Source organism: Choloepus didactylus, chromosome 2 (genome assembly GCF_015220235.1).
Source record: "Choloepus didactylus isolate mChoDid1 chromosome 2, mChoDid1.pri, whole genome shotgun sequence".
Classification (NCBI taxonomy): domain Eukaryota; kingdom Metazoa; phylum Chordata; class Mammalia; order Pilosa; family Megalonychidae; genus Choloepus; species Choloepus didactylus.
Window position 1 is genome coordinate 216,114,614 of NC_051308.1, and position 25,028 is coordinate 216,139,641.

At 43.8% G+C, this 25,028-nt stretch overlaps 1 protein-coding gene across 4 annotated transcripts in view; it reads left to right on the forward strand.

Annotated features, from left to right (window-relative positions):
* CSMD2 (CUB and Sushi multiple domains 2) overlaps window positions 1-25,028 on the forward strand; it is a 646,653-nt gene that overhangs the window by 370,184 nt on the left and 251,441 nt on the right. For all 4 annotated transcript variants that reach the window (XM_037827786.1, XM_037827788.1, XM_037827789.1 and 1 more), the window contains one exon: window positions 21,933-22,259. In XM_037827786.1, the coding sequence (XP_037683714.1) occupies window positions 21,933-22,259 (327 nt within the window). The remainder of the gene's footprint in view (window positions 1-21,932; window positions 22,260-25,028) is intronic.

Sequence of the window (25,028 nt, forward strand, 5' to 3'; positions counted from 1 at the left end):
GGCCACTGCTCAAAATCTGTTGGAAGTAGTACCACGTCCATCCATTCAACAATACTTTTTGAGTGCCTTCCATGTGCCAGACACCATGCCTTAAATTCAGAATTATTCAGTCTCTGTCCATGACATTTGCTCAGCCTGGCTGTCCTGGTGAGAAAGCTTTGTCCAAGTTGCACGTATTCTTCACCTTCCCAGAAGCTCTGCTCATTTTACTCCCTTCCTTGCAAAAGAATAGAGAGCCTTTCCCATTTCCCTTACAACTGTGTCCAGTTATTCTGCCACAACAAGTGATAACAATGGGAGGGAAGATACAAATAACTCTGGTGGTGGTTTGTGCAGTCCTTGATGTTTCTTTGACAGACTAGCAGAAAGCTTCACACTTCATAAGGAAGCCAGGAAACAAATTATCAGTCCATTAGCAGCCACTTTCAAAAGACATTTCAAAACAGCTTCCACCAGAGATATGCTTAGACTGCACAAATGCACTCTTTCTTTCACCATTTTGTAAACCACAAGAGAAGGTGTGAATCCTAATTGCTCAGTTCCTAGTGTCTATGGCATATGTGTGAAATGTGAAGGCAAGGCCTCCTGAGATCTATTTAGTGTGAATTCCAAATCGGTAGCTGAATCTTGAGAGCTCAAGAGAGGGAGAATTGAGTCCTTGGGTGCTCAAAGAAAGTGTCACAGAGGATACGGGACTTGAGCTGGACCTTGATGAGTTAGGAGGTAAGGGAGGAAGTTCCATAGAGGAGTGCCCCCTCCTCACCCTGCACACACACACATGGATGTGTTCTTGGACAAAAGGAGAGGGTTGGCTCATAGGGTCATCAGGAAGCTGGTCTTTCCCATGGGCTATGACTCTATTGTAGAGTTTCTCAACCTTGACCCCATTGACCTTTTGGTCCAGGTAATTCTTTATTGTGCAGGGCTCTCTTGTGCATTGCCAGAGGCTTTAGCAGCATCTCTGGACTTTACCCACCAGATGCCAGTAGCACCCCCACCTCCAGGCCCCAGTTTTAACAAACAAAATTGTCTCCAGACATTTTTGCCAAATGACCTTGAGGGCAAAATTACCACAGGTTGGGAAACACTAGTCCAGGATAACCTAACCTAGTCTTGTCAAATTCAAAATATGGGAAGAAATCTGTAGAATTTGTATTTTAAGTGGGGCTGTGATTAAAGTATGTAGAATTATAACAGTGAGAAAGTGTGGGATAGGGAAGGATCCCAATATTTCTTAAATGTTTTATCTTGTAGGGAAGATATGAATCTTTCCAACAACTTTATGGAGTACTTATTCTCATTTTATAGATGAAAACAAAGCTCAAGGAAATTAGGTAACTAGCTCAAAGTTTATACAACCATTAAATGATGGGCTGGAATTTGCACTATTCATTTGCAGAGCAGAAATGTGAATACAGGTTCCCAAACCCAAGTCCTCCACTCTCTCCATTGCAACAGATTTCTAGAATCCCAGGGTTCACCTGCAACAATAAGGGCAAGGAAGCCTTAGGCCAAAAATACCAGGCCAGAGTATAGAAGCAAACTTGGCTGAGTTACCCCCTGAAGTAACAAAGGTTGACAGGAGTTGGATGACTTCATGAGGGAGATCTCCTTGACCCTATGGGAACTATATGGGTGTTGAAGACTTTTCCTAATTGTTACATTTTCTCATTCCTTCTATCCCTCCATTTACCTATCTTTCTTTCATATATAGAGCACCTACTGTGTGCAAAGTCAGATGCATATGAGGTTATGGCTGTTTCTGACCAGACACAAAATTCTAAACTGGATGAGCCCCTGGGGGATGACCCTGCCAAGGTTTAAGGAGGATTCTTAATGCCATGCCTTATTTAATGAGCTGTAATTATTTCAAAAAGTACCTGGCACCCAAGGGCTAATACTTAAACACAGGTCTTTGATATGTTGTAGAATTAAAAACATTTTAAAATCCATTAAATATTCTTAATCTCACTACCATAAACCAAAATGATCTCAAATTTGGTTATTCTATTTTGATTATTATTCATGTACACATAAGTTTCATATGGTTTTAATCAAAGTGAACATACCATTTTGCACTCTGTGTTTTAAAGTTTCTGTTATGTCATATATCTTACCATGTTGCTACATGTCTTTCATAGTGATCACTCTTAACATCTACAGAATATTCTTTCTAGTGAATGGACCATGCCTTGTTAAACCAATTATTTTTCATTATATTATCTAAAATTATAATGAACATCTTCACACATGTGGGTTTTTTGCTTCTGTCAAATTATTTCCTTAGGATAAATTCCCAGGAGTGAGGTTATCAGGCCTGGGTATGACCATTTTTATTACTCCTGATGCATTCTGTCATATTGCTCCCAAGAAATGTTTTAGTGGTTCATAATGCCAATAGCAAAAGCTATAAGATTAGGAATAAGATTTGTATAACACGCAGGCTTCCCTTCCAGAAACATGACATGCTTTCATTTTGTTCATCTGCTTTCATCTTTCTAAATATAACAACTTGTGGTTGTCTTCATATAGGCAGCATATATCACTGGCAACCTTTATCAGCCTCTCCAAACCTCCAAGTATTTGTGTCACCTTTCAAAAACTGCTGATTTCACGGGTATGCATTGAGCGTATCCCTACAGCCCACCCTTGTCGATGACTGCAAAGTGCCAGGTGTTACAAGTGCTGTGAATCCAGAGAATGAATTGGACACAGTCCTTGACCTCAAAGAGCTCTCACTAATGTGGAGTTAGACATAATTATGTAAACTACAGTGGTATGTTGTGGTTTAAAATTTAGTTTTTCAATTAGAAAGCCTCAGTGATAGAGATACGTTTAGGATCTGCCTTCTCAAAATCCACTCCTTCACTCTCTGCATATTTATTAGGACCTTCCATGGGGCAGTGCCTCTTCTCACGGAGCACAGATGTGACCTCACATCTGGTGGAATAATGGGCTCTGCAGGGTGAGAGGACAAAGTTGGGGCCTGGTTGGAAAAGGAGCCATCAAAGTGGCAGTAGTGGGTTCTGCCCCACTAAGTAAATCTTTCATGGGAGTAGGAAGGCCTAGAAGGCAGAGAAGCCATAGGGTTTGGGCCTGGGTAAAAGGGGGATGATCAGTTCATACCCCGATACACTCACACACATGCACATACACACATGCACGGCCACTGTGGGCACTTGGGTTTGCAGGGGTTCCTTAAGGGGGTGGCTGCTGCCAGATGTAGGTGAGTGCGAGAAGGGAAGTGGGGTCCACAACGGTAGGGTCTGGAGAGAGACGACTGGGTACCCACTGGCCAGAGGCATGTCCCTGTTGTGGACAAGAGGCATTAGAGTGGCATCTGAAGGGCTGTCAGGATTTCCATCACATGACACTGGACAGGGACTTCTTTCCCAGTCTCTCTCCAGCTGGGCCGTGTCCAGCCCTGTGTAGCAGGGATCTGCAGCCTGTCCTATTTGCAATCCTTGTGCAGTAGCTGCCTGTACCAACCTGTGGTTACTGGGTGTTGGTATTTTCCTCTGCAATTTGAAGGATGGATGGAAACTCTTTGTGGGATTTGATATGCATATTTCCCCAAACTCTCATCTCTCTTTTAATTTTTGTTTTGCTATTTTGCATTGTACAGTTGTTTTACATTTTCTGATGTACCTTTCTCCATTTACATAGACAAATCTCTCAATGTTTATGATTTCTTTTCAAATCTGCCACAGATCTAAGGAACAGTTTGTTCTATTTTTGGTTATTTGTCAGGAACTTGATTTTTTTTTAAATGTAATTCGTTAATCCATCTGGAGTTTGTTTAGATGGGTGTACAGTATTGTCCAAACTACTATGCAGTTATCTAACACAATTTATTAAGTAATTCATTTCCCTTTTGATTTGAGGGAAATTGCATTGTTTTATCACATACTGAATCCTCAAATGTAGTTAAGTCTATTTTTTGAGTCACCACTTTGTTCTGCTGCTCCATTTCTATCTTTGCAGTGGTATTGAATAATTTTAATTGTTGTTTTATAATATGCTCTAATATCTGGCAGGCCTGAAGAGTGTTCCTTCTTTCCTTAATTATTTTCTGTTTCAGAATATTCATTGTTATTCTCATCTGTTTGTTGTTCAAGATTAATTTTAGAATCATTTTGTCAGAGTGAAAAAAATATATCCTATTGGGATTTTGTATGTGCGCTCCTGTTAAACTATAAATTAGCTTAAGGGAAATAGGCAGCTTTATAATATTCAGTCTTCCCATCCAGAAACATGGCATGTCTCTGTTTGCCTGCTTTCGTTTTTCTAAATATAACAGTTTCATATAGGTCACATACGTCGCTTGTTACTTTTATTTTTAAATAGGCAGGTATTTGTTTCACTTCTCCTCGCATTTCAACCCCAATGCCCTGTGCACAAGCAAAGCAAGTCCGTGTGCTCCCTCTCCATTGCGGAAATCTAGTATTCCCGTAAACATATATTCCCAGATTTCCCAGAACGAGTGAGATTTCAAACATCCTTTCCTTTGGCCTGGAAAATACAATCACAATAGCTAGAGTCTTTGGACATTGCCTTTCTCAGATGTTGGGAATCAGCTGATGTTTGAAAGCTTCGAGTTCAATGTGTGGGATAATATTCCTGGGAATTGCTTGTGATCAGGAGCATGAGTTGTGATGAGGGCAACATGGGCTTCCTCTGCTTGATGTAACGTTTTCCTCGTTTCTCCAAGCTTCCTTAAATGTCCCATTGATCCACAGATGGCCCCAGGGCAGGAGAAACAGGGAACCTGGGGATTGCTTTGGATCAAAAATTATATTTCAGGCCATGTGCAGTTCCAGAGACCCCTTCCTCTGTTACCTAGTCCTCAGTACCCCAGAGACTGAAGACTTGTGATCTCGCTTTGCTACTGATATGCAGAGCTAGGGATGCTGCTCTGCAGAATGACCCTCAGTTATCCAAAAGGGATTGTCTCCTCAAGTGCAAAGTCTGTGTTGGTGACCAGAGGTGAGGAGGATTTGTATCTGTTCCTGCACTAAGGAATCCACACTACAGTCAGAGTCATGCAGCACGCTGGTGGCTCAGGGTCCCTGGGAAGGGGCAAACGAGAATTGAAAGAGGCCAGGGCTGGGCAAACTGACCCTGGACAAAGGGATGGGTCACAGGAAGGCAGCCTGCATTTCCTATCAGAATGTCTAGGTGGGTAGAGTAAACACTTGTCCTTGCGGCCAGGGTGGGTCACATACATCACCTGTCACCTTTATTTTTAAATAGGCACGTATCCTATGGGGAAATGGGTCTCCTTAGTTGAAAGAGGTCCTCACCCAGGGGAATAGGGTCTACACCTACAGGGTATCCCTGTCCCAGCCAGTGGCTGCGGTTTCAAAGAGATCTTTACTCACAGCAGGGACGAGAGAGGAACCAGGACCCAGAGCCGAAGTCCCAGTCCTTGGCCTTGGACACACATGGTGGGGCAGGCATGGCAAGAGGGAAGGGCCCTGTCACTGATGGGGCTAATGGGTGTGCTGGGCTCCTCACAAGCCCACCAGATACTGCCTGTGTAGCACACTCACCCCATACCCCACTGGTTTGTAAGAATGGGGTTTCCCAAAGTACTGTCAGGCTTAGCTAAGCTTGGCTAGCTCAGAACTGAGCGCATGGAATAAAGTTCTTCCATGCAGGGTAAGATCAGGGAAAAACTGACAATACCCAAAGCTAGTGTCTTTGGCAGCCCTGCCTAAGGACCCAAACCCAGCTGATCATCAGAATCTCTTACAGGCCTTTTAAAATACAGAATCCTGGCTTTATTGCCAGAAATTCGGATTCCCTAGGTCTAGGGTGGGGCTCAAGAATAGTAATTCTCAAACCTTCCCAGGAAATTTAGGTGCTAAACCAGATTTGTGAGCCACTATTATGGAGATCCTACTGAAAGGGCACTAGGTCAAGCATTTTTGGGGCTCCTACAGCCCTCCAGAGGGCAGCCCCATACATCACATGGCTGTGATGCATGTGGTTGATATGCTGTGGTCATATGTGTCTGCCATGAGGCTGGCTTGGTCGTTATGATGGTGGTGGGCTCATCTGGTCCATGAAATGTTGACCACAGTGTGGATGTCCAGCGAGGAGCGGGATGCATGGCCCAGGACTCTGACCTCACAGTTTGATGTCGTGATCACCTGCCTTTCCTTTAATTTGAATACAGCAAAACGCGGAGGGGAGAGGCTACTGTGTACTAGACATCGTGCTTGGCACTGGGAGAGTGCCAGGGATGATTCTGACACACTTCTTGCTCTCTAAGAAGTCACAATCTTGTGGGTGAGATGAACACATACTTCTGTTATAAAGCAGTTTCTGAATTGCTGCAATAATAGATGTGCTCACAAAGCACTACCAGAATGTAGAGGAAGAAAAATTCATCGCAAACTAGCAGATTCTCAGAATTCTTCTTGGAAGATCCTGATACAGTCAAAATTTCAACCCAGTCCCACTTAGAAATTTCCAGAACCAAACCGAAGGCACAACTTAGTCCAGGATGCAGTCCAAAGGTCATATTCTGACAGCTAAGAATCCACCACATCTGCATGCATGGGTGGAACAGGGGCTGGGAAAACTCACCAAGCTTTAGGAATTGGCCTGAGCAAGGGGAGTTGTATTCTCCAAGTTGGTGTCTGAGAGCACAGCAAGCCCAGGTGTGGTACAGCCAAGCATCCGTTCCAAAGAGTCTGCCTCGTAAGGCAGCTGTGTGTCTCTTCCAGTTCACCTGCTCATTCATATCAAGATCGCTCTTAGGACTGGGATTATAGGGAGCAAGGCATGCCAAGAACTAGGCACATGCCAGAGGTCCAGGGAAGGAAACAGAATGGGATTCATTCAGCTCTCTACTCCAGGGAGCAGTAGCATTTGAGTTGGGGATTTGGAAGCTGGATGGAGTCCAGGCCCACAGAAATGACAAACATGTTTACCCCGCTGTTCAGGGTTTATCCTTCACGTAAGGGATATGAGGGAGTTGGAAGCAAGACTTTGGCACTGAAGTTGTTGATATATTGCCTGCTTCAGTCTTGATTACCTGGAGAATGTTAGAACTGCCAGGACCAGCAGAAGAGGATATTAAGGACTCAGATACCAAGACCTTACTCTTCTCAGATCTCAAGGCATCCCGACCTCAGGGGGTCAGGGAGAAGAGGTCTTCCCCGCTTCGTCCCACCCACTGGATAGTGACAACAGAGTCAGATTCCTGGTGGAAGGACAGGTTGGGCTTTCTGTGTCCCAAGGGTTTGGTGATAGGCTCCATACCAGACAAGGCCTGTTAGGGTCCATTTAGCTGAGAGACTGACTATTTGTGCTAAGATCTTATGGGCTCTTTTATCTTCTTTTCATCCACCAATCTGGAGGCTGTGGGCACCGCCAGGAGAGTCTGTCACTGAAACAGAATTATCCAAGTCAGGGTCTCTGCAGCTGTATGGGGAGCTCCTTGGAGGGATTCCTTGCTGGGCATACCCATAGGCACATGGGTCCATCTCCCATCTAATCCTGGGCTGTGACCTCTGCTTGTGGGGTCCATGGGATGCCTTCAGCTTTCACCTTTAGGGTCAGAGCCAACTGGCTCTTTTTTTCTGAATAAAATTTCCAAAGTTATGTGAATGTCACGTGTGTTCCCATGGCCCCTCCCCAGACCAGGCCTTCTCCTCTGTGCTCAGAAAGCACAATACTCAGAAAGCTCTGGAGGCAGACACAGAGTTTCACCAAGCAGGGTCTGTTTTCACAGCTGCTGGCTTGAAGTTCTGCCAGCACGCATCTCCATTCTGTGAGTGTCTTGGCATATTTGTCATCTCCCTCAGACGTAAGCACCTCACTACCAGCCCAGGTGTCATGGGCATCCTCAGGCTCTGGAGTTCTCGGGAAGGACACCTCTCACCTTCTCTAGGGCTTGGTTTTCTAGGAGAGTCTTGGTTTACCCCTCTGGGTTTATAGGCCTTTCCTCAGTCCTCATGTACATCCTAACCCTAATCCTAACCTCGATGGAGATGGTTTCAGGAGTAGGGCTGCCACCCCGAGGCTGCCTGATTGATTGTCATCCTGTTCTGGCAGTCAAGTAAGTCTCTCCCATGGCCTTGAAGGTAACGTTGTCAGTGTAACTGTAAACTCCCCTGGATCATCATGGATTCCCCTGGAGGGAAACCCAAGCATGCTTCCGTATGATTGTGGTGAGCAGCCACTAAGTGTTTTTTTCCAGTCTTCAGTGGATGATGGTCTGAGGCTTCAAGTGCTCAGGACCATGGCTGGTTTGAAGGTGCTCTGCTGAAACCTCGCAGAAGATGTGGTGGAGCTTTCTGACAGAGTTTGGGAGTTTCGGGTGAAGAGGGCAGGCTCTGGAGGTCTCAAAGACCAGTGGTCTGGACCTGCAGTCCCAGGAGTACCTTCTGGGCTGTTGGCAGTGTAGTCCTCATCCTTTCTTGAGTTCCTCTGGGCTAATGGAAAGGCCTAGGATGTTGGAGTATCTCATGGCAAGATACGTTTGTCCTGGGCTAACGTGTTTCTGGATGACCATGTTAATAACAGCCGCTGAAGCCAACCCCACACCCCTGCTGCCCCTGTGGCAACATTAGAACCCTACAAATATCACTCAGGGATTCTGGGGGCTGGGAACAGGCAGCCGTGTGAATCAGTGGGTCTGTCCCAAAAATGAGCAGTTTCATCAATGTCGTTAGGATTTGGAATTACCAATTTATTCATTGAGGAGAGACTAAGGGCCAGAGACCAAGCCTGTTGGTCTGGCGTCATGCTTAGTTTAGGGACAGTCTATGCTGGGTGAAGGGTGGGGAGACCCCTCTCTTGCTGCCTTAGTAGGCTGGTTGAACCAGGACATACACTGGGTGGATGACTGAGTGGAGACACAGCCGTGAGCAGCAGAACTGGGACATGCCTGTTATTTCAAATTAGGTGAAAATTGAATTTACACCTTCCGTGGGCCAGGCACTGTGCTACGCTGGATTCCTTTACAAGCATCATCACATTGGATCTTCATAACAAAGCTGTGACTTAGAAGTTATTATCTCAGTTTTTACACATGTGAAAATAGACTCGGTGAGGAAAAGTAGCGATTCCCCACCCCTTCCCCCATCCTCCCCAAAATGATTTTCAGCCAATAAGTAAAAAACAATATTATTCAGAAGGATTCACATTTGGTCCAGCTTTGGAGTGGTGGTGAGATTTGGCTAGTTGTATTTTCCAAAGAAAGTATGGTCAGTTTTCAAGGTAAAAGTTGAGTCCCAGGCACATGGACGCAGCTTCTTCTCAGTAGTGCAGATCAGGGGACTTCGTGCTTTGTTCTATGAGGTATCAGAAGGTATCACCTGTGAGCTGGTAACACAAGATCCTCGGTCAGCAGCTGAGGGATCGTGAGATCCCAGTGCAGAGCCTGGCCTTGGGAAGGACCTCTGAGCATCTCAATGAAGAAGGTCTAAAGGTTTGGGTGGACATTATTCCAGATGTGTAGCAAGAATCCATCATGGCCACAGGGTAATTCCAGGCAGTGAGTAATTCCCAGAGATTGGACATGAGGTGGCAGGGCATCTATATCCAGAGTTAGCCAACTGCTGAGGGGGCACGAGGAACAGGGTCCGGTCATAGGAGACAGGAGCTTAGAAATTGCCAGATCCCCACCGGTTTAGCCTCAGTTTAGGATTCCAGTTCCAGAAGGTTGTTGGATTGTGAATGAGGAGCTTGAGGCAGAAGCTACTCCCTCAGGGTAAAGGATAGTTTTGTGGGAGGGGAATATAATGACCTTAAGTAGGGAGACCATGCATCCCATTTGCTGAGACACTCCCAGTGTCCACCTGGAGAGTAATTATTAATAATGCCACTCTGCGTGCGTTCACGAAAGTGTCCCAGTTTGGGAATTGTTTTAGTTTTCTTGACTGCTTTCAAGCTAACACCGTGCAATGGTATGGCTTAAACAATGGGAATTTATTTGCTCATGGTTTTGAGGTAAGGAAAAAAGTCCAAATCAAGACATCATCAAGGCAACTCTTTCTCCCCAAAGACTGTGGCATTCTGGGGCTGGCTGCTGGCAATCCTCGGTCCTCAGCTTGTCATATGAAGGCATATGGTGGCGTTTCCTGGTCTCTCCCATCTCTTCTGGATTCTGTTGACGTTTGGCTTCTGGCTGCTCCTACTGTGACTTTCTGTGTCTGAATTTCATTCTCTTATGAAGGACCCCAGGAATAGGTTTAAGACCCATCCTGACTGGGGTGGGCTACACCTTAACTGAAATAATCTCATCAAAAGGCCCTACTTACAGTGGGTTCATGCCCACAGGAATGGATTAAGTTTAAGAACATGTTTTTCTGGGGCACATTGCTTCAAACCACCACAGGCAATATACTATGTGGTCACCTGAAACATGACCCAACAGACTTTATGCCAAGAAAGGGATTGGGACTAAATGAGTAATTTGGCTGCCGAGGGTGGTCCCTAAACAAAAGGCCTAGAGTCTCTTCATAACTGGCTACTGCCTACTTCTCTCCCCTCGTCCCGTGCTACCCTGCCCTTGCTTACTCTGGCTGTACTTCTTTCAGGTGCCCAAAAGACTCTAAATTCTCTTCTGCCTCGATGCCTTTGCACTTGCATTTTACTCTACTGGCTCTTTCTCATTGTTTAAGTACCAGCTTAACTATCACCTCCCCAGAGAGGCCGTCTCTTACCACCTTATCCAAAAGCCCAATCCTTCACTTTTTTATTTTCTTTATATCCCTTTCATAAAGTGCATTAGTCAACTTTTGCTATGGTATTAACACCCCCAAAATTTCAGTGGCTTGCAACAACAAATATTTATTTCCAGCTAGCATTCCAAGAGGTCTGTAGGTCAGGTGCAGCTCTGCAGGGATCAGCTGGGCTCCACACAGGATCTCCTTCTGGGACCCAGGCTGAAGGACCACCCTGTACCTAGGACTTGCTACTGTCATGGCAGGAAGCAAAAGCTCAAGGGGACAAAAGCAAACCACTCATGCACATTTAAAGCCTCTGCTGGGATATGCAAATGTCATGTCACATTCCGCGGGCAAAAGCTAGTTACAAGGCCAAACCCAAAGTCAGTGGAGTAGGGAAGAGGGATCCACCTAAAAAGAAGGATAGCAAGAATGATTGTGAACAAATAATGCAATCTACCACAATTAACAGAGCTTATTTTATTTGTCAATTGCCTGGCTCCCTCAATAGGTTGTAAATGCCCTGAAGGCAATAGATTGTATATGTCTTTTTCACTCTTGTATCCCTAGAGCCAGTCATATAGCAAATGCTTATTAAGTGTTGGTCTACTATTTTTGTTATAGTTGCTATTAGTAGTATTATATTAGTGTTACATAGGCAGAGCCAACATGGTAGGGGTAAGAGAGGCTCTAATTTGGAAGCTACTTAGAGACCCAGGGCCTATTCGCAGCAGGATTTCATTCTACAGCATCAAGCTTGTGGGGTTGTAGCTGTCAGCCAAGGGTTGCCTAAGCACTGGGTGGGATGAGCCTGATATATGGACTCCACAACCTCAGCTGTGAGGGATAACTGGGGATAGGAGGGACCCACACCATGCAACAGAAGTGATTTATAGCAGAGTTTTCTAGGTGGACAAGAGAAGAAAACAGTCTAGAAAGATAAATTAGCCTAGGGAAAAGCACAGACAGGGTAAGACTTGCACATTTATAGGACTGCAAAGTCTAATATGGCTGGAATGTACAGTACAATGGGGGTGGTAGGAAAAGAGCTTGGAGATGGCCTTAGGTCACTTTGTGCTCCTTAGGGAGATTAGACTTTATACTATGTGCAATCAGGAATCTATAAAGAGTTCCAAGCAAGATGTGGCATCATGAGAATTTGTGATTTATAAAATTTACTCTGGAGCCAATATGGAGTATAGATTCAAGAGGATGAGATTTAAAGCTGAAAGACCATGGAGACTATTCCAGTCATCTAGGAAGGGAGCCTCAGCTTTACAGGGGCACGATGAGGATGTGACAAGTACAAGAGATAAAAAGAGAGAGAATCAACAGAAGTTAGTTACTGATTGGACATAGGAAGGAGTTGATACATTTTGCTTAGGCAACTGGGTGTTGTTATTCATAGAGATAAGGAATGAAAGAGGCTTAGGAAAACAGAAAGAGCTCCAGTTTGAACCCACAACTTCTCTAACTAAAAAAAGAGAGAAGAGTTCAATTTTGGACATGGATTTGAGGTGCCAGTGGGATTTCAAGTAGAGATGCACATGAGACAGTTTCATATCATGTCTGGAGTATAGCAGGAAGGTCTAGGCTACCAGTATTGATTTGAGAAGTAATAGCACAAAAGAGGAGAAGGCGGGGAGTGAGAAGAGGGCCTAGGAAAAGCCCATAACAGGATGATGGCCGGGCTGAATCATTCATTGATACCAGGGAACATTCTAGGTCCTAGAATCTAGGATAACCAGGTTTGAAGAAGAAGACCAGGAGTTCTGTTTTGGCCACATTTAGTTTGAGAAGCTGGGATAAAGTCCAAAGTTCTCATGGTCTCAAAGACTGGACACGAACTGACCCTTGCCATCTTCTGCAACTCATCTCATATTCCTTGCTCCCTTGTTTATCATGCTTCTGCCATACTGTCTGCTACCAACCCTGACATATAGCATCTGCTCAATCGATACTCAAGCTTGGGTGGAGAAATTTAAAAGACCTTTGGATATACATATCTGGAGCTCAGAAAAGAGGTCTGATCTGGAGGTATGCATTTAGGAGTTGCGTGTGGGGAAAGGTGCCCTAGAGAAAACAGGTAATATGAGAAGAGGGCCCTGAAATAGAATCCCTTAAGATTCCAAAATGTAGAGGTCAGGTAGATAAGGAAAGCTTTCAAATGACTGTGAAAGGGTATCCAGAACTAGGGGTGGAAAAGTGGGGTGTCATGGAGGGCAGGAACGGCGGTGCTTCAGGAATGAGGGAGGGCTCGGCTCTGTTGAGTGCTCTGCTAGTCTAACTTGGGCACCAGCACCCAAATCTGCCTGCCTGAGAGGTGGGGAATCAACAGGGAGGGAGGGAGGCAGGAAGGAGAAGGAGGAAAGGAAAGGGGAGGGGAGGGGAGGGGAGGGGAGGGGAGATAACAACTTGAGCACAATTCGTGAGTTTTGGATTGGATTGCATCAAATATGAATTTAGGAGGACACACTATTTGCTCAAGAAATATGTGCCAGAGCTATCCATTTATTCTTGATGCTCTTTTTTGGAATGTGAGTAAGTTTCTACAAGGCATCCTCAATATTCTCCCCAGAGAGAACCAAGCCTAAAATTCACCTGATCTTTTATGGTGATAAGAATGAACCTCCCAGGTGACTAGCTTTACCCCTGACGACCTTAAGAACCTTGTACTGCCTCCTTGGGCCCAACAAAGTGAAATGATAACTTTCAACAAGCTCCAGTGCCAAAGATGATGTTAAGTTAGCTGAGATGAAAATTAACATATGCCGAGCTTCTGAGCGGAAAGAGGCTAAAGAAGTTCAAGGGTGGGTTTGTAAAGACTCTGTTTCCAGCTCAGCTTTAGCATTAATCAGCAGAGTGCCTCAGTTTCCTGATCACAATGTAGCAAGAACCATCTGATTGGGCCATTTCTGCTTGGGTGAGCAGAGCACTACTGGAGAAAACCACCCAACCGGCATATTGGCACTGCTATATATTCACAGTCACCAATCTCAATCAAGGCTATAACACCGCCCTGCAATCCATCTGTATTTCTCAAGTCAGTCTGTTCTCCCCTTCTCCATGGAAGCCGTCCCAAGCATTCTCTGCTCCCATAAACCTATAAAGAGCCCTGTCTCCTAGCTTTGCTCTCAGAAAATGACCTGACTTCCCACCTTATAGGCAATGGTTTCAACTCCCAAGTACCAAAGGCAAAAAGCCAAAAATCCTCCAGACCCATCCTCACCCTTCCCCTCTCTTTCCCACCTTTTATAATGGAGAGATCATCAATCCTTTCTCTCATCAGAAACTAATCCCCCTACCAATTATATATCAAGAAAAAAAATTTTAATATACCTCCATTTAGTAAAACCTAGATCAGGGACCTTCAAATGCTTTTCACCTCACAGCAAGAAATGCATTTTTACTTTTCACCTCCATGCACATTCAATGGCACACACACATAATTGAAACATAGATGTCACAAAAAGTATCTAACCTTACTATCGGTGATGCACTCAGTTATTTTCCATTCTTTTCCTTTATTTTTTTAACATCCAGCTTATGCCCTGTCGCATCGATTTCACGACCAGTGAGTTGCAACCCATTAGTTGAAAAATTTTGCTATAGATTCTCCCTCTCCTCCCACCTTCTCGGGAACTTTATGCCTTGTTTGGTTCATCCTCCTTCTCTTTTCCCTTAATCTCTTCCCTTCTGCTAGACCCTTCCCAGAAACATTTAAATTTTTCTCAGATTTCCCTCATCTTAAAAAAAAAAATCTTTCTTCACACCCCACATATCCTTGCAGGTTCTCCAATACTCTTTTTCGCATCTACACTTCTCTAGCGGTTTGCCTGCCCTTGCTGTGCCCGCCCACGCCTCCAGATCACGCTTCACACCACTCCAGATCACACTTCACACCACTCCAGATCACGCTTCACACCACTCCAGATCACGCTTCACACCACTCCATCCTCACCTGGGTCCCTGCCACATCTTGGAAACTGCTCTCACTAAAGTTTCCAGTGGACTTCTTCTTGCTAAAACCCAATGAATCATTTTCATTTGGCTCTTAGCAGGATTTCAGAACAGGCAACCCCCTCCCTCCTTCCCAGAACAGTCTTTCCTTGTCTCTCCCGAAACCACTCTCCTGTTTTCCCCTCGATCCTACCTGCTTCATCACAGTCTGCCCTGCTGGCTTCTCTCCATTTTCTCGCAAAGTTCTACACTATCTTTTTTATTTCTTTACCAATTTTGTAGCTCTGTTGTTTAAGTTTTTGTTTCCTAATAAGAATGTACATTTTCCCCTGTCTTTATTGACCAGCTTTATTTATTCTTCTGTTAATTGCCTCTTAATCACCTTTGCCAATATTTCTACTTTGGGTGTTTACCTTTTTATTGAATTGTAGTTCTTTGTGTATATAGTATAGTAAATACTCAACTGTAATAACTTGCAAATATTTTCTTTCTGTTTATTTCCCACCTGTTAGCTTTTCATGGCAATTTTTGAAATACAAAGTTTTCCATTTCTGTATTTAGGAATATTAATTGTTTGCTTTATGATTTCTAACTTTGGTGTAATTCTAAGAAAGTCCTTCCCCACTTCTGAGATTGTATGAATATTCCTTATATCTCCCTCTAGTACTTCTGTGCACATGGAGTGAGGTGTGGGTTCTTCCACAACTGGTTGGCCATTTGTCTTAGCAGCATTTATGGATCAATCAACTCTTTCCCTGGTAATTTGGAAAAGCTTCCTTCATCATATATTCTTTTAATCCTGTGTCTGTTTCTGATCTTGCTATTTGGTTCCATTGATCTTTTTTTTTTTTTGAAGAGAACACCATTCAGATATGACTTTACCATATGTTTGAATATCTGAGTTGGGCAAGCCCTCACTCCACCTGGAAGAAGTAGGTGTTGTGGCTGAGAGCTTGGGCTCTGGAACCAGTCTGACTGGGTTCATATCCCAGCTCCATCACTCACAGGCTGCGTGACGGCAACTTCCTTAAACACCTGGGCTCACACCTGTAAAATGGGGATTATAATAGCACCCACCTCAGAAAGGTTCTGTGAGAATTAAAGACTTAAAACATATGATGTTCTTGGCATGCCAACCAACATTCATGAGCTATTATTAGTCGTTTATCTCAAGGAGAGCTTGGTTATTTTTACCTGTTTATTCCAACGGATGAATCTTATAGTTGTTTCAAGATCCTGGGGGAAAAAAAGTGGATGTGGATCTTGGCTGGAATTGTGTTAAATTTATGCAATGATTTGAGGATAACTGTCATTGTAACGATATGAACTCTTCTCATCTGAGAACATGGTTTGTCTCTCCATTGAAAATTTTTCCTTTCTGCCCACCAGTAAAGTTTTGCTCCCTTCATTACATAGGTCATGTTTATTTATTGTTTTAGGACTGAATTTGATTTGCTAGCACTTTGCACATGGGATTTTTTTTTATACTAGTCTATAGGTGTTTTGGCATGTGTGTTGGTGGTTGTGGTTATGTGTGTCATATAAACACTATCCTTATGGGAGTATCTGTATCAAGATTAATTTAAACAGTATAGCTATTAAGAATATGTTGAAGATTTTAAAGCACTGGCCATGGAACCACTTAACACCCTAAGTAATTTTCCATTACTTCTAGGTCTTTACCTTCACACTTATTTTGGTAATTCATGCTTTCCTGGGAGAATCTCCATTTTATCAAGATTTTCCAGTGTATTAGTGTGTTATAATGTTATTTGTTTATAATTGATGTATTTCCTTATTTTTTTATTACAGTCTCCTATCTCTACATACGTATTTGCTCTCTCTTATTTCTGGGTAGACTGACCAGACATTTCTTTTATTGGTTCTCCATAAACTAGCTATTGGGTTTTCTAACCCATTTGTTTCTGCTTTTATCTTTCCTAAGTTCATTCTTTCTTCTTTCCTCAGTCTTGTTTAATTTTCTAACTTCTTGGGTACATTTAGTCTATGACTATGAGTTTTCTCCTAAATACCGTTTTGGCCTTATACCACCATTATTATAAATAGTCTGTATTGACAGCTTTTGTTTCCTCTTCAAAATCGGATTTATAGAGGAAGGAGAATTGTGAATTTTCAAGTGACTAGGGATTTTTCTTTTTTCTTTTATGATTGGTTTCTAGTTAATTTGCATTCTAAAAATAGAAAGTATGTCCCAATAGTTTTTGCTTTGGTAATAAATTTCTGAAGATTTCCTTGTACCCTAATACAAGATCCATATTTTGAACACTCATAAAGAAGATTGTATTCCTTGTCTGAAGGCTACAGAGATTTGTATAAAACACGCATTCTCATTATGTTTTTCAGATCCTCTATATCCTTATTTACTTTTTGACTTCAGATTAATGCAGTTTTCTCAATTTCCTGCATTTTTAAATACTTTTTTTGTCCATTTCGGTGCTTTGGGTTTCATAGTTGTCATACCTTCATCTTGGAATATGCCCATCACCCCAAAATCTGTGGCTTTTGTTTTAGGGCTCCACTAGGATTAGTGATGACTCCTTTACTTTTGTCAGACCTCAAATAACTGAATTATCATTTTAAAAGCAGTGAAGCTAGCAGTGATACCACCAAGAGAAAAAAAAGTGTAAAAGGGTGTTTCTTTTCTATCCAAGATAATATTAAATAATAATCAGATATTGTACACAATAATGGCTCAGCCACATTGTAATGAGTTTTTTGCCTTTATTATTTTTCCAAAGACTGAGCTATATGAGACCCCTCTGGTTTAAATAAAGGTTTATTCTCTGCCAACATCCACGACCTGCTAATACTTCTGAAGAGTGAAGGCTCCTGGCCACCCTATTTTAACCAGGCCATTGACAGTAATGAGACCCAGTCACCACTCTTTTTTTGCTCCTCATGTTGGACCCTGAGAAACAGTCTTTTTCTATTCTCTGACAGAAACCTTGCAAAGCAGCATGCATAACTAATTTTCCAGAGAGAAACAGTAGACCTTTGTTGCACAGTCCATACTTCCTTTTCCTGTCCTCGTGGCAGCAGGTATGAATTCTTCCTTTGGATGGAAGACAGCTCTGTGGGAACACATTCTCATTCTTTAGTGTCAGCTTTGCAGCCCCATCTCTTTCCAGGTGAAAGGGGCAATGTCTCTTGGCAGCTGTCCAGAAGAGAAAGGCATCCAAGAGTTTGGTATAACATTGTAACATCCACGGGTCTGATATTCACATTAAAACTCCTTTTCATTGTTGTTCACGTTTGCCTCCTTCGGTCATTCTCAAACCCTGGCTGCACATTAGGATCACCTGGAGAGCTGTGAAAACCTGCCACCTGGGCCTGCTCCGAATCTTCGGAATCTGGGCATTGGTAAATTTTAACACTCTTCCAATGTGAAGCCTGAACTACCTTTGCCCATTTCTTTACTTTTGACTATTTTGAGTCGCTTTGCTTCTGCTGTGTGTCTTGTCCCAAAATGAGGGTTATATTTTACTCGGGTAGATTAACCCGGATAAATTTGTCATAATTCACATTTTGTCTTTCTTTTGGCATATTACTTTATGCTTTCTTGCTGGTTCCTTTGAATTTTTTTTTTTTCCTAAATTGACTGCTTTACTTTTTCCCTGTAGTAATTTTGAAGATTAGCTATTTTATATTCTATTAGTAATTACACTTAGCATCTTTTAAAACATACTCTAACCTGTATTTCTCTAATTAACCACAGAAACTATATAACAGAGTTTCTTGCCAGATGAGGAAATTAGCATATTTTTTGGCTCCAGCTTTACTCTTTATATCAGTGTAATCTGGAATGTTTTACCCTGGGGCTTGGGCAGGAGTGATATATCCTCTCTTCCAAGGACTGTTACACTTGCATTCCATTTTATAACTATAGCTATAGCAGTTATTCAGATTTATTACTATATTGGTATTTTTGCTCACTGCCAATCTCTTTTAAATGTTTATGAACCACAACCATCTCATACCTGAGCTCTTCATTTTGATTCTTGGTTGGACAGAGAACATCTTCAAGTGGATTTTCAGGATTATTAAATGAACAGTATATTTTCTGAGGCCTTTGATATTTGAGAGCAGATTTCTGTTGTCTTTGCTGTTTAACAGCTTGGCTGGGTCTGCTTGAGACCTTTTCTACTCTAAATTATTTAGGGATGTGCCTGTACTAAGCCTAAGAGAAAATCATTGGGTCATGGCTACTGACAGTATACTTGCCTCGTTTCAGAGCCGACGCGGGTGTCCACCAATTCTTACGGACGTTGGTCATTTCTACTGGGTGGGTTTGGAACAGGATGGGGGTGTGAGGCCCTGTGCTTGTCACCACCTTTCCAGTGGTATTCACTGAGTCATTCAGCAAATATCAATTGAGCACCTACAGTGTACCAGGCCTGGGGGCCACCATTAGGGATCAGAGGCCAATCCAACAGATAAGACTTCTCGGAGTACATGTGTGTGTGTTGGGGAGTGGGAGGGACAGACCATAAACAATTAAGCAAGTGAATGAGATAATTTTAGAGAGTGATAAGCAGAGCTGCTGCATGTAACTGCTCAAGTTCCCCAGTGGTGTCCTGGAGCTGTTCAACCTGGCAACCCTGGGGAAAGGCCATGAAGAAATAGGAATAAAGTGATAAAGTGACTGGGTCGGGGTGGGGACTCGTGATGTCAATTAAATTCTCTGTGACAAATCCATTTGTTCCCGTTTTTACAGCGCCCCTCTCTGATCATCTTCCCTCTGAAACTGTAGGGTTTTTCTTTTTCTTCCTTCTGTCTCAGTATTGTTCTACTGGAAGGAGGGTTAAACAGCTGACTTTGGGTTATGAACCCTCATTATTTGCATGTACTCCCATGGCAGAATGTGGGCATCCGTGTCCAGCCCAGAGCCCCCAGTTCAGTGCTGATATTATCCTTGGGATTGACAGTTGGATCTTCAGCAGATTCTAGGAACACTGCAAGGACTCCACTTTCAGACTTTGCCCCAGGGGACAGTATTGTTCTCTGACTGGGAGATAGCGTGGTGCCTGGAGTCAGCCTGCATCAATATGAATTTGTCGATACCATTTACTAGCTGTGTGACCCTGGCAAGTTACTTAACCTCTGTGTGCTTCATTGTCTTCGGCTTTAAAGGGAGTTAATAACAGTACCCACCTCACAGTATTATTGTGACAATTAAATTGGGTAATTGATTAAAAGTGTTGAGAACAGGGCTGCACTCAGTAAACCCTCGATACATAAATAATAATGATTACTATGAACTAGGTCTTGTGTTGCTTAAAAGCTTTTTTATGTCCTTCTCTCCCCTTGGCTGAAACTCTTACTATACATGGGAGAAGCAGGGTTTGCAGGGATAAGGCACTTAGAGACCAGACTTTGCTGAATCTGCTGGAAGGGCCTTCAGGAGCAAGTTGGAACAGAAATACCTAACCCGGAAAAAGGGGAGACAGGTGGAGTCGGGGAAGAGGCAGGAAAAAACTCATCACAAGGCGCCACCAATTCCTTTGTTTTGTTTATTTTTCTTTTGTAAACATGATTTTATTACTTTTCATATCAGCATCGTTATAATTAAGAAGTCAAATATTATACTTTCTTTAGTATCAATTTCATTGGTACCAAACATTGATATAACTTTTATATAGGGATTTAAATATTTATCCACATTAGTTTTTAACCTTCTTTATACTTTTTTATATTAAAAAAATTTAGAACAAGTCTATACCATTTTTGTAATTAGAAAAATTAGATGCTCTTTTCATTTTGAAGTACCACCCGGAAACCCACTACCCTAATACATTTTTATTTTTTGGCTCATATTCAGTCTTTATCCATATGTAAATGAATGTTTAATAGCTATAATCAAAGATGTACATGCAATTTTATCATCTTCCATTTTACTTAAAATGATTTTTAACAGTCTCCTTTCTGCAGGGTTATATTTATCACTTTAATGATTGCATTCAAACTGCATCACATTAAATGCTATAATTTACCTCACGTTGGGCAGACGTATAGGTGTTTGCATCTTTTTTTCTGCCATAAAATTATGTCACTATAAACATCTTTGTCCACATAGCTTCTTTTCTTTTGAATTAATTCCTTGGGATTACTTGTCAGGATAGTTGAATAGTTTTATGGCTCTTAATAAGAATGCATACGCTCCCTTCCAAAAGGATTGTATCAACTTTACTCTGCAACTGGCAGTGAATGCATGTATTAGTTTCCATGAAGCAGCAAGAGTATCAGGTTTTATTTTATTCTTTATTCTTTTCTAGTGAAATGGATTGTGTTTTCATGTTGATTCTATTTTCTCTCTTATGAATCCTCTGAGCATACTTTTTGCTCATCTTGGTGATGTTCTTACACAATTACAAAGCCCTTAATTCAATGTTGATATTTGCCTGTTGTCATATTTGTGGCAATTATTTTCTTCCATTCTGTTATTTTCTTTTGTAATTTCAGTTTATTTTTTGTTTGTTTTTCTCTATTACAGCCATTTCAACACATTGCTTGCCTTGTCCTTGTTATACGGTCTGCTAGTAATTAGCATGAAAAGCATTTAAAATGTGGGGTTTTCAGAAGAGCAGGTCCTTAGGGTAAAGTAGGGGAGAGAAAACAGGAAGTGGGCAGGGGGTGGCAGTGAGCCTCTCACCTCTTCCACCCACTGTCTCTTTAAAAGCTTTGGTCTCTGAAAGGTGGCACTTATCTAGTACCTGGAGGAGGAGGAGGAGGTGGCCGGAATCCCCACGGCACACCTATGATTCCCTCCTGCCCCACCCCACCCCAAATCATTTAAAGGAGAGATATGAACAGGGTTACCACTGGGGGTGGGTTTTACAATCACTAGGTCTGAAATACGTTCCTGGGAAAGAATCTCCTCTGAGCTTGGCATTATCCCTTCCTGCTACTGCAAACCTAGCTCGTAAGGGTCACATTCTGCAGCTCTGCACTTAAGCTCCAGTGATGGTTTTTCCCCAACACAAGGGACCAAGAGCATGCACAGCCTGCCTGGGGGTGAGCACTCTGAACTGGGAAAGGGAGCCAAGAGAAAACAAGCTCCACCATGTCTGCTATTTGCCAAAGGGACCCTTCCCAGCTCTCTGCCCAGCATGTTACCTGCCCAGAGCTCAGAACCCAGCCAGTCCCCCAACCTCATGCCACCCGTTCTTGCTACTGCTCTTTAGGCTAAGAGAACGCTCCTGCTAGCCCTCAGCAGCCAAGGCAGAATGCTGGCAATGCTTATTGACCTCCACTGCTCTTTTCTTGCAGTTTCCTGCTTCTTCAACTTCACCAGCCCCTCTGGGATTGTCCTGTCTCCCAACTACCCAGAGGACTACGGCAACCACCTCCATTGCGTCTGGCTCATCCTGGCCAGGCCCGAGAGCCGTGTCCACCTGGCCTTCAACGACATCGATGTGGAGCCGCAGTTTGATTTCCTGGTCATCAAGGATGGGGCCACCGCCGAGGCACCTGTCCTGGGCACCTTCTCAGGAAACCAGCTTCCCTCCTCCATCACAAGCAGTGGCCACGTGGCCCGTCTCGAGTTCCAGACTGACCACTCCACGGGGAAGAGGGGCTTCAACATCACCTTTACCAGTGAGTGCTCCCGCCCTCTGAGGGTGGTCAAGGGGAACGTTGGTGTGTGTGGACAGCTCTAAGGACACTGCTGGGCTGCACTGCTCAGCCGGGGGTTCCCAGGATGACCAGTCAAAGCATCACACTGGCTGCCGGGCATGGTGCTCCTTTCTGTGGAGCCACAGGAAATGTCCTTCCCACAGATGGGGTCAAAGGGAGCCTAGGGCCTCATCCTTCCTTCCCACTCTCCCCCTCCTGGAAAGCCCAGCTAGAACCCAGGAGGGCCCAAGGGCAAGAAAGCCTCTGTCACTCCCTCATTAGCTCCTGCTCTCTGATATACTCCCCTAAATCGCTGAATGCCTACTCACAGTTGGCTTCTGGCTTTCCTCATAGGGCTGCTGACACATGCCCTGCCTGGGTCCATTCCCCATAGGCAGGTCAGAAGCAAAGGTTTTGAGCAATGTTCCTGTTTGGCTCTGTGGCTCACTGGAGCCCCTCATCACAGCCTGTCCAGGGCCCCAGCCTGAACCAGGTCAACCCCAGTTTCAATCCAGGCCCCTCTCTAGAAGCACCTGATGCTCAGCCAGTGTTACTTTCAGCTGGGTTGGGGTGGGGGCAGCGACTTGGAGACTGGAACCGGCAAGCGTCCAAGGGTAGGCAGAGGGCAAATAGCGAGTGGGGAAGACACAAGAGCTGCCTAAATCATTAAACAGATCCTTTCCCGGAGGTGTGTGTGAAATGCAGCCCCTCAGCATAAGCCCCACCCTGTACACACAAACACCCACATGGAGCTCTTCCCTCCTGTACTTTTTGACCCACCCCCACTCTCACCCTTGGCACAGAGGCCTTGCCTCTCATCACACCTGGGCCTTTGGGCCAGTTGGACTGAAGATAATAGGTGCTAAATAGGTGCTTTGGGACTCATGATTCCAGGGGACCACCCAGAGTAAAGGCCTTCCCTGCAGGTTCCCTTCGTCACCCCTCTTCAGGACACCCAGACCTTCTAGAAGAATAGGCTGCATCATAGCTTGTCTCCCCCGAAGATGCCTGTCCACATCCTCTAAAGGGCAGGGGCAAATAGAGCCAAGTTCTGTGTTTCCTAATCTTCTTAGGGTGATAGTACTAAAAACATGGTTTTCAGCTTATTTATCCTCATACCTGCTTTTCCCATGAGATCATGAGCTTTGCAAAGGTGAGGGTATATATTACTTGTCTTTCTATCTCCTCTGTCCATCACAGGGTCCGGTACATGGTAAAGGTCTATAGACGTTTATTGTCTTAAAGGATCTATGAATGTCTAAACACTCTTTCTGCACCCTGATGTGAGTGGGAAGGAGGAGGGTTACAGTTATCCCATGGAAGTTCACTTATCCAGGATGGAGAGGACTGACAATTCTGCAGGTTCAAAATAGGTGTGGACATTGGGAGAGGACTTGGGCCAAAAATGGACACTCTTAGTCTCCTAGGAGGATTGAATCCTATTAACCACCCCCCACCCCACCCCTACTTTTAGGAAAATTGTAAATGCTAAGTCATCAGGAGAAAAAGACAAAGGTGGTCCAGAGGGTTGACTTCACTTTCATTAATGGACTTGACCTGCGGGCTGTGCTGTTATCTAGCATTTCCCTCCAAGATTTCCTGGCCATTATAAAAAATGATGCATGTCCAATACTAAAATACTTGAAAAAGACAAAACAAGTCAAAGAAGAGATTTTAAATACTGCCCAAAATCCTACCACTCAGAAATGACTCTTGCCAACATTTGGTGAATACTGGTGCAAACATCAGATATTTCTCAGTGCACTTATATGATATACAGTTGAGTAGATAGAATTAATTTTTTAAAATCTGGGCCCCATCCTCAGCCTGCCAAGTCAGAATCTCTAAGGGGATCTACCTTTTAATAGGCTTCTGGGATGATTCTGATGCAGCTGGTGAAACAATAGTCCATGGACAGGTGTTTGGGGACTGGCATAGGCTCCCCCATGGGACATCAGTCTCCTCTCTCACATCCCAGCTGACCATCATCTTGGCTGTGCTGCCCAGCAGGAGGGAACTTAGCTCCCCATGGTTATCTCCAGCTGGGGAGTGCATGTTCCTTTTCCTTATGTTGAATTGAAATCCATGTCCCTGCAACAGGGTTTGGTGATCCTAGTTCCACCTTGGAGCTCCTTGGAATAAACTTCTTCCACGTGGAGCATCTCGGATAATTATGAGAGTAGCTACTATTTCCTGAGTCCTCCACTGTGTACCAGACCCTATGCTAGATACTTCCCAGTCATCACTGGTGGCCTCCAACAAAACCTCTGTCGGCTAAGCTCTACATAGACCAGGGAGTGAGCTTGAAAGGGTGCACAGGTGGAAGTGGGCAGCATTTGAATCCTTGACTCAGAGGTTTTGCTCCCAGATGTTTGAAACATCCCTGCTCTGTGTGTGTGACCGATGGAATTTTGAATAGACAGATGCCTGGACTCTGGATTTCTGGGTGCCAAGCATTGCTTTTCTTCCCACCCCATATTCCTAAATGTCAGCACAAACTCACGGCCATAATTCCCAATGAAGAAAGTAGGGAAACTGAGGTTGGGGCTGACCTAGATCTTGCTTTTCAGTTAATAGGGTGTTAGGAACTCAGTGAAGGCTCTGCAAGCTATCATCACAATCAGCTCCACACCAGAAGCTTCCCCAGCTCCTATTCAGCAGGAAGGATCTCCAGGTTTGCAGACCTCTTGCCTCCAGTAAGATCTACCAGGCTCCAGGGCTCTTTCTCTTTCTGACAGTGCAAGCACTTCC